This window comes from Acomys minous, assembly GCF_964271855.1.
Source record: "Acomys minous genome assembly, chromosome: 11".
Lineage (NCBI taxonomy): Eukaryota > Metazoa > Chordata > Mammalia > Rodentia > Muridae > Acomys > Acomys minous.
In genome coordinates, this window is record NC_140492.1 from 36,275,717 (window position 1) to 36,292,308 (window position 16,592).

Here is a 16,592-nt window from a genome sequence, read left to right on the forward strand (position 1 = left end):
ATGGGGAACTTGCCCAAATCACGCAGCCATGAGCCCTGCTGTTCTTGGCTTTTTATGCATGAAACCCACACCTTGGTTGACACAATCTGATTAGCAAGAATAGTTAACACTAAGCAGAGTTACAGAAGCCGAAAAAGCAAGGTCAATACATTTAGGGTCTTTCCGAGATCTGTGGATGGGTTAGGTCCTTGGTCTCCTTTTTGGCAGACGTTGGGGTCTATGTTCTGGGTATTTAGTTCAGAAGTGCCTTGGTGCCCTTAACAGGGCATCAGTGTGGTGCTTTAAATAGGTATGGCCCTTATCGACTCCTGTGTTTGAGTGCTTGGCCCCACAGAGAGTGGCACTATTAGGAAATGTTGCCTTGTTGGAGGAAGTGTGTCACTGTGGGGGCGGCTATGAAGTCTCCTATGCCCAAGCTATGCCCAGTGTGGCATGCAGTTTCCTTCTGCTGCCTGAGGATCAAGATGTAGAATTCTTGGCTCCTCCAGGACCATGCCAGCCTGGATGTCACCATGCTTCCTGCCATGATGATAATAGACTAAACCTCTGAAACTGTAAGCCAGCCCCAATTCCATGTTTTCCTTTATAAGATTGGCCTTGGCCATGGTGTCTCTTCACACCAATAAAACTCAAACTAAGTCAGTGAGCTAGGCTAAGATCTGTGGCTTTTTCTATCCCCCACTGGTTCTATGGGCATGAGTAAAATTTGTGGACTCTTTATGGGGTAGGGAAGTATAAACATCATATACTTCTACGAAATTGTAAAAGAAAAACGAAAACAAAAAAGGGGCTCCTTTATTGAAGGCTTGATAGCTAGCACCTCTGTGGGGTGATTGCGTCATGAAGGCACTAATATTATCAATGGACTAACCCGTTGGTAGATTCACAGCAGGTCGCTGGTGGATGCCTGTCAACAATATGCTGTGTCCCTGAAGTCTTCCTGTCATACCTGTCTCCTGTCCATTGTGAGGTAAGCTTCCCTCCCTTACCTCAGGCTCCCTGACAGCCATGTTACTCCCTCTCACCATGCAGGGGTTGGGGGTGGGGTGTCCCAGAACATTGCAGTCAAACGGTGGTGGGCTGCAACCTCTGAGTTCCTGGATCACATCCAATCAAATCTTCTCTTAAGTTGCTTCTTTTGCATTTGTCACTCTGGTGAAAACTGACTAATGTAGATGTTTACTCGCAACTCTTGCATCCAATATTATACAAAATGTACTAAGTACTGTGAGAATCCTCCTGAAATAAGTGTTCTGACACCAATGAAGGTGGGAGAGAGGAGATGTCTCAGGTGGACTGATGCCAGGATAGTACCTGAAAGGCTTCGAGCCTGGGCTCAGTTTGTATTATCATTTTATATTCTTATATTTTATTAATTTATTCATATTACATCTCAATTGTTATCCCATCCCTTGTATCCTCTTATTTCTCCCTCCTTCCCACTTTCCCCCTACTCCCCTCCCCTAGGTGGGATGGACAAGCAGACAAGATTTTACAGAAGCCTGCAGGGAAGCCAGCAGGTTGTTAAGGACGAGGACCCATTGTCTCAGCCATACCTCCAGGTTATTCTGTTCTTGGTAGCAAGGGAAGTCATGCTTGGCAATTAGGCAGTACCAGCAGCCCTTTCAGTAAATCACTAAAATTAAATCAGTAAATCGATTCTCTAATAACTGGTCTTCTATACCTTACTCTACTTTATGATCAATGTTGCAATGCACAGAAAAATAATAAATATACAAACTAGAAACTAAACCCTATTGTTAGCTATTACAGAATCCTAAGAAAATTACAATGAAGATCCAAGCAAACATTTCTAGGAAAAGTGATTGAGGCTAGTATTGTGCAGAGTTACAAAGATAACATGCAAGTATAAATCCTATCTCATGTACCGATAACTGAAAGCCAGCGGTGAAAAGCCATACCATTTATAGTTCCATTAAATAGGAACAGTTCCATCTAATCACCAGCAGTAGATCTGAGGCTCTGAGGTGGTCTGACTGGCTGGAGCCTTTCCAGATTCACACACTGAACTGTTACCCCTCCAAGTGGCGGTATTGGCAAGAGAGACATTTGGATGGGGACTAGGTCACGAGAAGCAGAGGCCTCTCAAATGGGAGTGGTTCCCTTAGAAAAGGGCCACTGAGAACAATGAAGTGCAATGTAATTAAAAGCAGAAATTGTTAATTATAAACCCAACAGGATATGTAGAAAAATTAAATGTAGACCAAGATTCCACTATACACCTTTTGGAAAAGCTAAAGTGGAAATACAAAACCAAAAGAAAAAAGAAAGAAAAGAAAAGAAACAAAAAACCAACTCCAAGTACCAACCAGGATTTAGAACAATTACAGATAATGGTGGAGTCACTTTGGAAGAGAGACTTTCAGTTTCCTGTGAAGTTAAATATATTTTGAAAATACATGCTTTCTATATGAATCCATGGAAATCTTACTCCAAGGTACCTGAGAAAGTAAAACTTATGTTTATACAATGCATAGAAAAATTAAGGTTTATGAGCACATCACTGCAGGGAACCTCCAGGAGAATTTGAAGAAAATCACACATGTTTTCATCTTGACTCTTGGCTTCATTCACTTTGTCCCTGGGCTCTTGAACAAATTTAATTTGTTTGCTGTCTGTTATGAAGAGAGGAGTCAGGCTCAGCATCTTTAATTTCACCTAAAACTGTTAATCTGACACATGAAAAAAATATTGATAACAGCTATGTGTGCTCCAGAAAAAATGACAAGGCTATGTTGCCTATAATTCAGAAATAAATGTAGAACAGTAATATTAGCAGTATTTTGTTTTCTTTATGCAAGTACTGCTTTCATCCTATGAAACTTTCCTTCATATCACTAATAAGTCTGTTTACCAATGAAGAATAATGGCAGAATAAGGCTTAGCTACTTGCTGAAGACCCTGGCACTCCTAATTTCTGGCATTGGAGTTAAACTCAAACTTTAAATAATTATGCTCTTCTTTCTCTTGACCAGAGCTCCAGTTATACTTTCAGATGCAATAAGTGTGAAATCAAAACAAATAACTTATGAAAATTAAAGACCCAGGTGAGATGAGAAATTTGCCACATGCATTGACACATTAGTTCACCTGCTGGTTTCAAGACAAGAATTGTAATTAGAATTTCTGTCTTAATAACTCAGGGTGTATGAGAAATAAAATGATAGAAGACACCTTCTGAGGTAACTTAGTACTTTGTCTTTAAACGGGTGATGGCTGGAATAACAATCTTGAAGGTCTCATTTAAACAATGGGGTTATGGTTATTTTTCAACAGGTAGTGGCAGGGATAGTGTAAATGGGTGTATGTTACATTTCCCATTTCATGGCATCTTCTGTTAGGAAATCTCATTATTCTCATTAAACATGTAGAGGAATATATATATATATATATATATATATATATATATATATATATATATGCACATATATATTAATATACCACAATGAATAGCATAGACAACACACTCTTGCAACCATCAAATGATAGATGTATGTATTCAAGTAGTGGTAGAAGTCTATGGACCAATTATGAAAAATTTCTTGCAGGGGAGGAGCTTGAACTAAAACCTGAAAACCAGTAAGAGTCAGGAGACTATAGTAGCAAGCACACTACGTTATATGTAAGATCTGGTTGACATGTTCTGGAGGAAGTGAAGACATGGGCATGATTCGAGTAAAGATGTGAGAAGAACAGTTAAGTAGGTACTTATGAATTTTGGGATTTGTACTGTATTGTATAACATTATGGAATTATGAGAGGCTCTAAGGAGACATTAAAGTATTTTAGGATGGTAGCAACTAGGAGAAAAAATTAGGAACGTATACCTGAAGAGAACATTTAAAGGCTGGGGTGTATATCCTACTGAAATACAATGCACTATTTTTGTATTCTGGATCGGAGTCAGTCACTCTAACTGCTATTGGCATTGTTTTCTGGGCTGTTTAGGATAAGATGGAGGCAGAGAAAAAGCACCTTTGATAAGAAAAATTCTAGAACTCTAAATTCAAGAAGCCACATCTATTCAGTTACAGGAGCACTCATGGAGCTAAGAGCCAGAGATAGAACTAGAGACTGGCATGGAAAGGCAAGAGTTGGTCTGGAAGAGAGGATTTTTTTGTGAGCAAAGGGTGAAGCTTGCGTGCAGGCTCACAGTTCAGTGGTATCAAGGCTTGGGTGTCTCAAGCTCTCTTTAGTTGATGCCAGGTGCCATGGGCTACTGGTTAGTTATTCATCCCCAACCAAAGACCTATTAGCTGCTCTTCTAGATGACCTGCGTTTCATTCCCAGCACCCAGGTCATGTGACTGCCCTTAACTGCAGTTGCTTGGAATCCAACATCCTCTTCAGAACTCTACAGAAATAAGAACATATATGCAATACCCACACTCTGAAACATAATTTAAAAATAATGAAAATAAATATTTTTGAATGAGAGTATTAAACAGAACAGGGAGGTTAAGTGGGATTATGGCAGCAGCGAACACTAAAAGACACTTGAGGGGTCATATGGAAACTAATATAGTAGGAGGTTCTTAATATATACATACATGAAATCACCAAATAATGGGGGAGACAAAACCAAATCTAGACCTCTCTTACCACCAAATGAAATCTCTAGTGCTAGGATGAGCTACATCTAATTGAGTTGTTGGCCAAAGGGGCCCCATGAAACCTCCAACTAACTCAAACTATTGGTTTCTCCCACAAATTGTTGGCAAGACCTTTTTGCTGAAGACAACACTTACATAACTGATTAAACATGGAAAAGTCAAGTTGGTACCTAGCAAGAAACTTAACTATATCGACTAGTGTTCTTAGTACTATAATGTACTCTGCAGGTTACCAGAGTGGAAAGCTAAGCACCAACCCAGCTACACACCCTTTGCTCTATAATGGTGAGCTTCCTGCAAAATATGCTCGTGCAATACTGGCACAAAAGTTGTGAGAATAACCACCCACTATCTGAGTGGGTTAAGGTTCACTCCATGAGATAGAAGCCATGCCTATCTCTGTTCAGGTAGCCAAAACCCTGAGACTAGCCAGGCGTTGGATCTACGGGAAAACCAAGTACTATTGTTATGATAAAAGAAAATAGCAATAAAATGACTCCTAATGATATTCTGTACTACTCATAGATCAATGTACTGCTCAGCAGTCATCAGAGAAGCTTCTTGCTATAGTAGATGGTAACTAATACAGAGACCCACAGTGGAACAATATACAGAGAGTGAAAGAACTTGGAACACTTGGTCCTAACCCCTCCCCTCAGGGCTCAGGGAGCTATGAGGAAGCAGAGGCAGGAAGATTAAAAGCGTCAATGGGGTTGAAAGTCACCAAGGAAACAGTGTCTTCCAAATACAACAGGACAGGTGCACAGATGAACCCACAGAGACAATGGTAGCATGCACAGGGCCTGCGCAGGTCCAAGTCCCATGGGGTCTTAATGCTGCAAAGGGAACTGGACACGGGCTTCTATCCCTAACCCAGAAGCTATCTCCAATGGATGACCGCTTGCAAAAGAAAAATTAGTTTTCCCTAGTGGAATCTTACTGGGTAAACCACATTTAAGAGAAGCCTGGTGGCCAGCAGCAGGTGACCAACACAAAACAAACTCAATGGTATTTTTGGAGCTCTTTTGTGTCATAATGCTTTGTTTGGGCTTTTTTATAAAAAAAAAACTCACTTGTTTTTGCCTTATCTATTATGTTTTCTGATTTTGTGGGCTTTTTTTTTAATGTCGTGTGTGTGTTTGTGTTTGTGTGTGTGTGTTTCTTGTGCTTTTTCTTAGCTTTCCCCTTTCATCTGTTTGCTTTGTTTATTTTAGTTTGTTTTCTTATTTGCCTTTTGTTTTCTATGGAGAAAGACAGAGAAGAGCTGGAATTGGAAGGGTGGGTGGTGGAGACATCTGGGAAGAGATGAGAGTTGGGGAACTGCAAAAAAAATATTTTCAATTAAACAAAGTTAAAACAAGATAAAGTTTATTTTGAGAATGTTGACTATTCGTAGGGATGGACAGGGGTGTCTTTCTGCTACATTTTTACTCTATCACAGGAAAATAGTCATTAAAAACTGGCAATAGAAGAAAAAATCTATAGAGTATTGGAACTTATTTTCTTTATGTATGGCCCTGTGAGCTGTTTATCAAATCTCTAGAGAGGAAAATATATTACTATCAGCACCAGTGAAAATAGTGAAAATCATTTAAATTTATGCTACATGTACTTCTATTTACAAATTACCAGATGTATCCTGTCATTCCATTATCACTTTAATTGAGAGTTACAGAATGAAGAGCCAGAAGCATTGGACTGATCTGTGACAGGCTTTTCTGCAGCACCTCCTGGATCATTGGCTTTCAGTGTCTTTCTTACTAAACAGGCAGAATATTCTTAAAACCACATTAAAAATCAATCACAGAAACAGATTCTAAAATAAAATAACATTTTTCTCTATGTAAAAATAAGACAAAACCAATACCAATAAACTCCAGATCTTGTTGGTTTTTTTCCCCCCCTGGAGAATAAATTTTCTGCTCACAAAATAGCTGTACATCCATCCCATCTTGTTTCTATTATAGGTTGAGTCATACAGCGAACTGTGAAAAGAAAGAAACATGCTAGTGTACCCTGTTCACATACCAGACCGTGCTGCAGCACACTGCAGTAGATGTCATCCTGTCATTTCTTTTATGAATTTTATCATTTCCTTGGAGCTAGCCAAGTCAAATATCAATGCATTAAGTCATCTTTGTGTCCTCTTTCTGATACTGCTGAGTAACATAAAAAGTGCACTGCTTTTCAGTGTAAGCCTTCAGATACTATGGTTGTATACTAGACTTATTTTTTAAGTAAAAATATGCAAATGACTTTGTAACTCACCAGCTCTGTGTGCAGGCAACAGGATATGTCCTAAGTGTGCTGCTAGTGCTGACCAATGTGGTGGTAAAGCACAAAGAGAGTGCAAGAACTATTTTGAAGGAAAACATCTTTATCTGGATGTGAATAAAGTGATTGATTGATTGATTGATTGATTGAAAGAAATGGCTCCAAGAAAGCATGGGTAATAGGCATGTCTAAGAAGGGCTGACTTTACGTGTGGTGGGGGATGAGAACATTTGTTCCTTGTTGACTCAGAGTCAGAGCTCCAGATTCAAATGAAGAGTTGCCAGTACAAGGTTCTCTCATTACAAACTCTTACTTATTGAAGAGTGTGGATCCATCCAGGCAGCGTTGGATGGCTGCGGCTGAGTCAGACACAATGATGGGCCAGATGGGCTTTCATAGAAGGAAGCTGGGCTTGAGTTGAACTTGTAGAAATAATAAAAATGACTCAGGCTAATAATTAGAGGTGAATCGAGGGAGAAGTAAAGAGGGTGTTTGGTAGAATATGAGATACACATAGGGGCTAGGTGACAGCCATGTCTGCCTCTGTGAACTTATTAAAGTTGGTAAGAAGGAGTTGCTTCCAATAGGCGTCATTTCTTTACAAGGAAAATGAGTATGCTTGAAAGTGAAGTTTTTCTTCTTTCCAATTAGGTGGACTGAATCAAGGGATCCAGAAACGTGTATATATCCGTCCTATTGTAATAACTGAGATGAGAAAAGCCTGCCTTCTCTCCATCACCTGCTTATTTGTGTTCACAAGGAATAACAAAGGGAATTTGAAACTACTCTGGAAAATTCCAGAGTGCATGGTTTTTTTTCCCCTGAAATCTTATTACTGACAAATGTAAATACTATGAAGCCTACAAAACCACACTGTCCCATCTTTCTTTACTGATTGGATGAGGATGCAATTATTGGAGTTTGCAGAAATTTCATTTTTGATCTAATGCTAAGTAGAGGATGCTCAAAAGAATATATATATATACATATTCAGAGCCAGGCAGATCTCTGTGAGTTTGAGGCCATCCTGGTCTACAAAGTGAATCCAGGACATCCAAGGATACACAGAGAAACCCTATCTCAAAAAAAATTAGGAGAAAATATAATTTGTGTATGTTAAACCAAATACATTTTTGAAGATCTATCAGTGACCAGTAGGCACGACTAGAAGAGTGAGGCATCTTTAAATGGGCTTATATGACAATGTTAAATAATTTAAACTATGTTAGAATATACTTTAAAACTTTGCTTAGCATGTGTGTCTACGTGTGTGTGTGTGTGTGTGTGTGTGTGTGTGTGTGTGTGTGTGTGTGTTGAGGTGCAGGCTTATGCATGCTGTAGCACACATGTTGAGTCAGAAGGCAACTTTTTGGACTGGCTCTTGTCCTCCCAGAACATTACGCTGGTTCCATGGCTTGAATTCAGTCACGTTGCATCACTGGGCAGCAACCAGCTCTAAACTAGAATTTTTTAAAAAGCGAAATTGCCCCATATGGAGCCATTATTTAGTTCTTAGAATTCCCACAAACAGAATATGAGCAGGAAGAAATGGCCTCTTATAGGAAATCCAGATGTCCTGGGTGTATCTTTAATATTGACTGAACAATGATTTTAGTGTTGCTCACCATTTTTGGAGCACTTGCTATGTCAGACACACTGTGAAGGGTAGTTAGTTCTACATGCATGTGCCAGGTTCTGTGTTAAATGCATCTTATCTAATAACCCAGACACCACAGAGTATATACAGTTATGACTACGCCCATTTCACAGGTAGGAAAGGCAAGACTGCAATGTTTAACTTCTTAAGCTTATAGAGTAGTGATTTGCATCTGTCTTTGCTTAGCTCTAGAAAGCTAATCATTTATGCAATGAAACTTGGTGAAAAAACAACCCTACTTAGTTTTAATGAGCAAACAAGGCTTTCAATAACTTCACTTAAAATTTTTTTTTTTTTTAATACATTTTTATTAATTTATACATATTACATCTCAGTTGTTAGCCCATCCCATGTATCCTCCCATCCCTCCCTTCCTCCCACTTCCCCCCCCTACTCCCCTCCCCTATGTCTGTGTCTGAGGGGGATCTCCTCCCCCTGAATATGCTCATACGGTATCAAGTCTCTCCTTGGTGACCTATTATCTTTCCTCTGAGTGCCACCAGGCATCTCCATCCAAGGGATATGATCAAATATGGGGCACCAGAGTTTGTGTGAGAGTTAGATCTTCTTCTCCACTCAACAGTGGAGAATGTCCATCGGCTAGTCCGGGTAGGGGTTCAAGGTTTTTACTGCCTATTTTTTCCTTGGCTGTTGCCACAGTTTGCGGAGGACCCCAGGGCCCAGACTCGCCTGTAGTTTTCCAGGACCCACTGGATCCTTCCATTTCCTCTTTCTCCCAGGCTTCTCACACCTAAAGATTCAATAGGATGTCCTCCCCTCTTACCCATTATTCTGGTAGGTACAGTTTTTCATGGGGACGTACACCTTGGGCTAGTGTCTCGATATAAGTGAGTATATACCATTTAGCTCTTTTTGCTTCTGTGTGAACTCACTCATTATGACAATTTCTAGTTCAATCCATTTGTCCACAAATTTTGGAAATTCCTTGTTTTTAATAGCTGAGTAGTATTCCATAGTGTAAATGTACCACAGTTTCTTTATCCATTCTTCTGTTGAGGGACACGTAGGTTGTTTCCAAGTTCTGGCTATTATGAATAAGGCAGCTATGAACATGGTTGAGCATATGTCCCTGTTGTGTGGTAGTACATCCTCTGGGTATATTCCAAGGAGTGGAATAGCTGGGTCTTGAGGAAGCCCTATTCCCATTTTTCTGAGAAAGCACCAGATAGCTTTCCAAAGTGGTTGTACTAGTTTGCATTCCCACCAGCAATGCAGGAGTGTTCCTCTTTCTCCACACCCTCGCCAGCATGAGGTGTCAGTTGAGTTATTGATCTTAGCCATTCTGATGGGTGTAAGATGGAATCTCAGTGTCGTTTTGATTTGCATTTCTCTGATGACTAAGGAGGTCGAGCATTTCTTTAAGTGTTTCTCAGCCATTTGATATTCCTCTGTTGAGAATTCTCTGTTTAGCTCTGCGCCCCATTTCTCTATTGGGTTATTTGGTTTGGTGGTGTTTAATTTCTTAAGTTCTTTATATATTTTGGATATTAGACCTTTGTCAGATGAAGAGTCGGTGATGATCTTTTCCCAGTCTGTAGGCTGTCGCTTTGTTCTCTTGACAGTGTCACCAGCCTTACAGAAGCTTCTCAGCCTCATGAGGTCCCATTTATTAATTGTTGATGTTAAGGCCTGGGCTGTTGGTGTTCTGTTCAGGAAGTTGTCTCCTGTGCCTATGAGTTCCAGACTCTTCCCCACTTTTTCCTCTAACTGGGTTAATGTCTGTGGTTTTAAGTTGAGGTCTTTAATCCACTTGGACTTGAGTTTTGTGCATGGTGACAAATAGGGGTCTAATTGCATTTTTCTACATGTAGACATCCAGTTAGACCAGCACCATTTGTTGAAGATGCTGTCGTTTTTCCATTGAATGGATTTGGCTTCTTTGTCGAAAATCAGGTGAGCAAATGTGTGTGGATTCATCTCTGGGTCTTCAGTTCGATTCCATTGATCCACTAGCCTATTGCTGTGCCAGTACCATGCTGTTTTAATTACTGTTGCTCTATAGTACAGCTTGAGATCAGGTATGGAGATTCCTCCAGCGGATCTTTTATTGTAAAGGATTGTTTTTGCTATTCTGGGCTTTTTGTTTCTCCATATGAAGTTGAGAATTGTTCTTTCAATATCTACAAAATATTTAGTAGGTATTCTGATAGGGATTGCATTGAATCTGTAAATTGCTTTTGGTAAGATGGCCATTTTTACTATGTTGATTCTTCCAATCCACGAACATGGTAGATCCCGCCATCTTCTGATGTCATTTTCAATCTCTTTCTTCAGAGGTTTAAAGTTTTTTTCAAATAAATCCTTCACTTGCTTGGTTAGGGTTATTCCTAGATATTTTATATTGCTTGTGGCTATCGTGAAGGGAGTAATTTTTCTAATTTCTTCCTCTGCCTGTTTGTCATTTGTATATAGGAAAGCTACTGACTTTTTTGAGTTTATTTTGTATCCTGCCAATTTGCTGAAGGTGTTTATCAGCTGTAGGAGTTCTCTGGTGGAATTTTGGGGGTCACTTATATACACTATCATATCATCTGCAAATAGGGATAATTTTACTTCTTCCTTTCCCATTTGGATCCCCTTGATCTCCTTTTGATGTCTTATTGCTCTGGCTAGAACTTCAAGAACTATATTAAAGAGGTATGGGGAAAGTGGGCAGCCTTGTCTGGTCCCTGATTTTAGAGGGATTTCCTTGAGTATCTCTCCATTTAATTTAATGTTGGCTATTGGTTTGCTATATATAGCCTTTATTGTGTTTAGAAAAGTGCCTTGTATTCCCGATCTCTCCAGAACTTTAAACATAAATGGGTGTTGGATTTTGTCAAATGCTTTTTCTGCATCTAAAGAGATGATCATATGGTTTTTCTCTTTCAGTTTGTTTATATGGTGGATTACATTGATGGATTTCCGTATGTTAAACCATCCCTGCATTCCTGGAATGAAGCCTACCTGGTCATGGTGAATGATGTCTTTGATATGCTGTTGTATTCGCTTTGCGAGTATTTTGTTGAGTATTTTTGCATCAATGTTCATAAGAGAAATTGGTCTGAAATTCTCTTTTTTTGTTGGGTCTTTGTGGGGTTTAGGTATCAATGTGACTGTGGCCTCATAAAAGGAGTTTGGTAATATTCCATCCATTTCTATCTTTCGGAATAGCTTGAATAGTATCGGTATTAGCTCCTCTTTGAAGGACTGGTAGAATTCTGCGCTGAAACCATCTGGCCCTGGGCTTTTTTTGGTTGGAAGACTATCAATGGTTGCTTCTATTTCTATAGGCGAAATAGGGCTATTTAATTTGTTTATCTGGTCTTGGTTCAATTTTGGTAAATGGAATCGGTCGAGAAATTTGTCCATTTCCCTTAAATTTTCAAATTTTGTGGCATAAATGTCTTTGAAGTAGGTCCTTACGATTCTTTGTATTTCTTCGGTGTCTGTTGTTATGTCTCCCTTTTCATTTCTGATTTTGTTAATTTGGATAGCTTTTCTTTGTCTTTTAGTTAGATTGGCTAACGGTTTGTCTATCTTGTTAATTTTCTCAAAGAACCAGCTCTTGGTTTTGTTGATTCTTTGGATTGTTGTCTTTGTTTCTAATTTATTGATTTCAGCTCTGAGTTTGATTATTTCCAGGCGTCTACTCCTCTTGGGTGTAACTTCACTTAAAATTTAACAAAATTTGATTCTAGTTCAATGCTGTTGAACACTTTATAGTTATTCAGTGGAGTCATATTCAATACAGAGTATGCTTATGCGTAGGACATTAGCGATGATGGTACCCCCATTTCTTCTTTCTTTGTCACACTCACATCATCATTCTCAAAGATGGTGTATTCATGCTTTCAGGAGCCATTGAGGCTAACTCTTTTCTGAAGCCTGGATTTTCCTTACAAGGTCTTACCTAGTGCTTGAGTGTATTGCACAGAGGAAAACTTCACCTGCTCTTGATGACAATTCTATTTTTGGACCCCACTGATAGTAAGAAAAATGTGTCTTATCATAAAGCTAAGACTATCTTTCTGTGCGCCTCAGCCACTTGTCCTAGTTAGCTCTGTGGTCTTACAGAATAAGTCTGTTCTCAGAATGCACGTGTCAGGTAGAGTAGGTACGCCTCGCATAGAGTACAGCGCTTGTCAAATAGATGCAGTAAAAACAAATCTTATGATTTGGAATTTGTAAAGACAATATGAGAAGAGAAAAGGAAAGGGGAAAAACTGGAGGTTTTGATTATTTTGAGATAAATGTGATGCTGCTCTTTTATGTAAATTCAGAAAATAAGGGGCTAAAAAATAGAAGCCCACACAAATCCCTTATTTATCCCCATAAGTCTATAATCTTCAAATAGCTGATCTTCGTCAGTGATATTTTCATGTGCTGGCCTAAATAACTTCCTCAGGAGGCTGCTGTTCCTCCGTATTGAATACTTGCTGATGTTAACTTGCTTGGAAGTCTTTTGTTTTTCCACAGACATTACACATAGAACATTGAATCTGTCTAGAACTTAATATTATAGATTATTAATTGATAATAGCATGTTTTATAGAGAAGTTAAAAATATCCTTGTGCTATAATTATCCTTTCTAAGGCACATAATTATCCATGCACGTTAGCCTCAAGTACTTAATCTCATTAAAAAAGTTTAGTGCTAATAACGACCTCATTATAGTAATGGTGCCTGATCCTGAGTTAAGTACGTATTAAGCATAAACTTGCTGAATGCTATTGAATGGCAATAAACTAGAAAATAAGTATTTTTTTATCTGTCAGTTGATCTTATTAAATAAAATTAGTGTTTCAACATTAAAACTGTTTAATTTGACCTGGGTAACATACAAGAAGATACACAGAAGACAAATACAGCTTTGGAACAGTTTTGGAAGCACCACCTCTTCATCACCCAACTAGGCATGTGAAAATATGTCATGGCGACTTCAGAGTCTTTTGGAACCTGGAAACTAATTATAGAGACTAAGTTGCTAAAAATCAAACAAGTAGCTTAATATCTCTGAGGTTCCAGTTTGAGACCTATACCATGATGAAAATCTTTGCATTAAAAAATTAGTGGGGGATAAGGACTTCCTCTGACTTGGACTCTGATGCCCACTTGTTGATCACCTCCCCCTGGCAGGGTGGCCTTGCCAGCCCACAGAAGGAAAGGATGCAAGCAGTCCAGGTGAGACTTGATAGGCTGAGGTCAGATGGTAGAGAAGGAGGGCTCCCCTTTCTGAGGACTTTGGGAGGGTGAGGGAGGGAGGGTGGGGCCGGGAGGAGACAAGGGAGGGTGCTACAATAGGGATGTGAAGTGAGCAAATTAAATTTTTTTTAAATTAAAAAAAAAAAAACAACAACAACAGTGGAATAAACTGGGCATGGTGGTACATGCCTTTAATTCCAGCACTCGGGAGGCAGAGACAGGCGGATCTCACTGAGTTCAAGGCCAGCCTGGTCTACAAAGACAGTCCAGGACAGCCTGGGCTGTTACACAGAGAAACCCCACCTTGAAAACCAAACCAAACCAAGCCAAAACAAAACAAAACTTAGTGGTCTGGTTGGTTTAAACTAATGAATATTGGGCTCAGTAAGATAACATTAAATTATTTACAAAAAGTTGGCAAATAATACATAGACTATCATATAAGTTTTGCACAATTAAATGAACATAAGTGCATAGAAAATGTTCTATAAGAACCCACAGCATCAGAATGGGTAACTTGGAGGGGTCTTTGATAATGCAGAAGACTGGAATAATTTTTACAATAAATGCTTGTTATGTTTATATTATATGGTTCTTTGAGAATTAGTGTTTTTACTTTCTATTATAAAATATCTCAGAGGTAATAATTATCTGAAAAATCAATTAAAATTAATAGTGGAGTCCCTTTTCCTCCTCCTATCAAATTCTGAAAAGCAAACTAAAATTAATAAAAATGTGTAAGTTTACCATAAGCAACAGCAAACAAGATGGCCAACTTCCTAATGTTTAAATTGCAGAAAAACTATTTGTAGTCAAAACCCCTTGGTTCTTTGTTAAACATTGTCAAGTGTTTATTATATTACCAAGTCTTGTGTTTGTTGTAATGCCATTTTGTCTCTAAAGTTTAGAAATCAGAAAAGCTCTATGTTAAACTCTGAGAAGATATGGTCATTGAAGCTGCAGAAAACATAGTAAGCCGCTATGATTGATATCTGAGGCCTTTCCAAGACAGAGGTACATTATGGGAACATGCTGATGCTTTCAGACTGCCTGCTCCAGCTTAAGCAGGCTCCTTCCAGTAGTGACATGATGAATCTTTTCTCTCTGTAAGCTTAAACTATGGTGCTTAGATACACGATGCTGTGGAGAGTTAGGTCTACCTCATCATCTGAGAGCCCCTAAAAGGGATGCATTCAATTACATCTTACCAAAATCATGCTGCTACAGTTTCTAACGTGACTGCTTGGTACTCTGCTAATTTCGAAGAAGATTAAACCAATAGATATATTCATCTAATGGAAAATTAAGGAGTAGTGTAATTTGGTTATCAATGCATGCAAAGGGGGAAAAACAAGGTCAAACTTTAAGACTTACACTAAGGAACAGAGCCAAGTGATGAAGGAATAAATCTTGTTGTTTTTGAGAAGTCTTTTCATGTTAAGACTTGAGTTATTAAACTTGATTCACTTGAGCTCACCCTTGAAGCTGTATCCTCACCGAGAGAATTTATGAGCAAATTATTCCTATTGGTTCTGACAGGCTGTGCTGCTTTTTATCCATCCGAATACAAGTGGAAAGAGGCTTCTCTCTGACGGCTTGCCATTGCCAAGCCGATGCACCTGCCCGAGTTTATAGTTATAAATGGCCCATGGTTGGCCTATTGCTTTAGGCTTGTAAAAATCCTCCTGTAAATCATCTATTTCTTTCTAAGTCCCCATTGGTGATTTTGGCATGCATTTCTTTTATCATTCCACACCCCGAACCCTAATTCCAGGGCCTGGCATTCACAAGTGTTCAGTGAGTTAATTTTAGGTTTATATTGAAGTATTTCTAAAGGACAGTATTATATGTTTGGCTTTTTTGCTTTTGTTTTTGTTTTGTTTGTTGGTTTGTTTTGGGAAAAAAGGACGTTTCCCCCCCTTGAACTGCATACCAGAAACATGACCATTCTGAGAACGAAAGGAAATGGGGAAAGGAAAGCAACAATTAATTCACATGCTTAGGACAACGTAAAGTGAAAAGGAACTTTAAGAGCAACCACGATGTTTATATTTTTATTTACTAGTTTTTGTTTCCTAATATGTTTTGACTACCTATGCCCCAAGAGAAGCTCAAATAATGAGCTATTAATGGAAGCATTCCCTCCCAAAGGCAAGAGTGATGCTCATGAAACTCAGAAGGCTCGCAACACTTACAGGACTCACAAGGCTTCTCCTTAAAGTTATAGGAGCACGGAACAGTTGCTTGGGGGAAAGGAGGTTTCTCAGCAGGGCTGTCTTCCAGTTGCACAGAGAACTCTGGCATTCCATTTTGTGAGTTATCCCACATGCTAGGGTATGTTTCTCAGTTATGCAGCTTCTGGGGTGGGGAGAAGTCACTCGTTCTCCATTTAGTAACCCCTCACCTGTGCTCTGGTAAGCAGCTCTAATAAACTCATTTGTTCAGCAAGCTAGCCTTAAGGGGAATCACTTCCTTCATGGCCTGTGCAGAATGAAGAGACACTTGCTCTTCTATCTCCTGGAAAAGCCACGGTAACAGAGCTTCAAATTCAGAAGAGGTGTGTTATCTGTGGTAGCTTGACCTGAGGTCATGACATGGAAGCTGGACCTTGAGGTTGGATTGGATTAAGAAGTGAGTATAGAGAGGAAGAAAAAAAAGGAATAGAACCCAAGGTAGAATGAATGACACCTCACTCTGTCTCAGGCCACCACGCTCTGCTTTGACCTTGCATCTGGCCAACACTTCCATTGTAGTCATCAGTAGCTGGGTTACTTTGCACGTTACCCACAGGTCTCTGTCCTGCCTTTTTTAACTTGTCTCGT

At 39.2% G+C, this 16,592-nt stretch overlaps 1 protein-coding gene across 6 annotated transcripts in view; it reads left to right on the plus strand.

Moving 5' to 3' along the window:
- Positions 1-16,592, plus strand: part of LOC311608683 (uncharacterized protein) — a 97,088-nt gene that overhangs the window by 22,121 nt on the left and 58,375 nt on the right. For 3 of the 6 annotated variants that reach the window (XR_014783068.1, XR_014783069.1, XR_014783070.1), the window contains 2 exons: positions 3,570-3,721; positions 7,559-7,759. The exons of 1 other annotated variant lie outside the window; for it this stretch is intronic. Coding sequence is in view for 1 of the 5 variants with exons in the window: in XM_084801275.1 (XP_084657401.1) it covers positions 882-970; positions 7,559-7,567 (98 nt within the window). In the remaining 4 variants the exon portion in view is untranslated. Of the gene's footprint in view, positions 1-881; positions 971-3,569; positions 3,722-7,558; positions 7,760-16,592 lie in introns of those variants that run through there. 2 more of the 6 variants (XM_084801275.1, XR_014783078.1) reach the window with 2 other exon arrangements.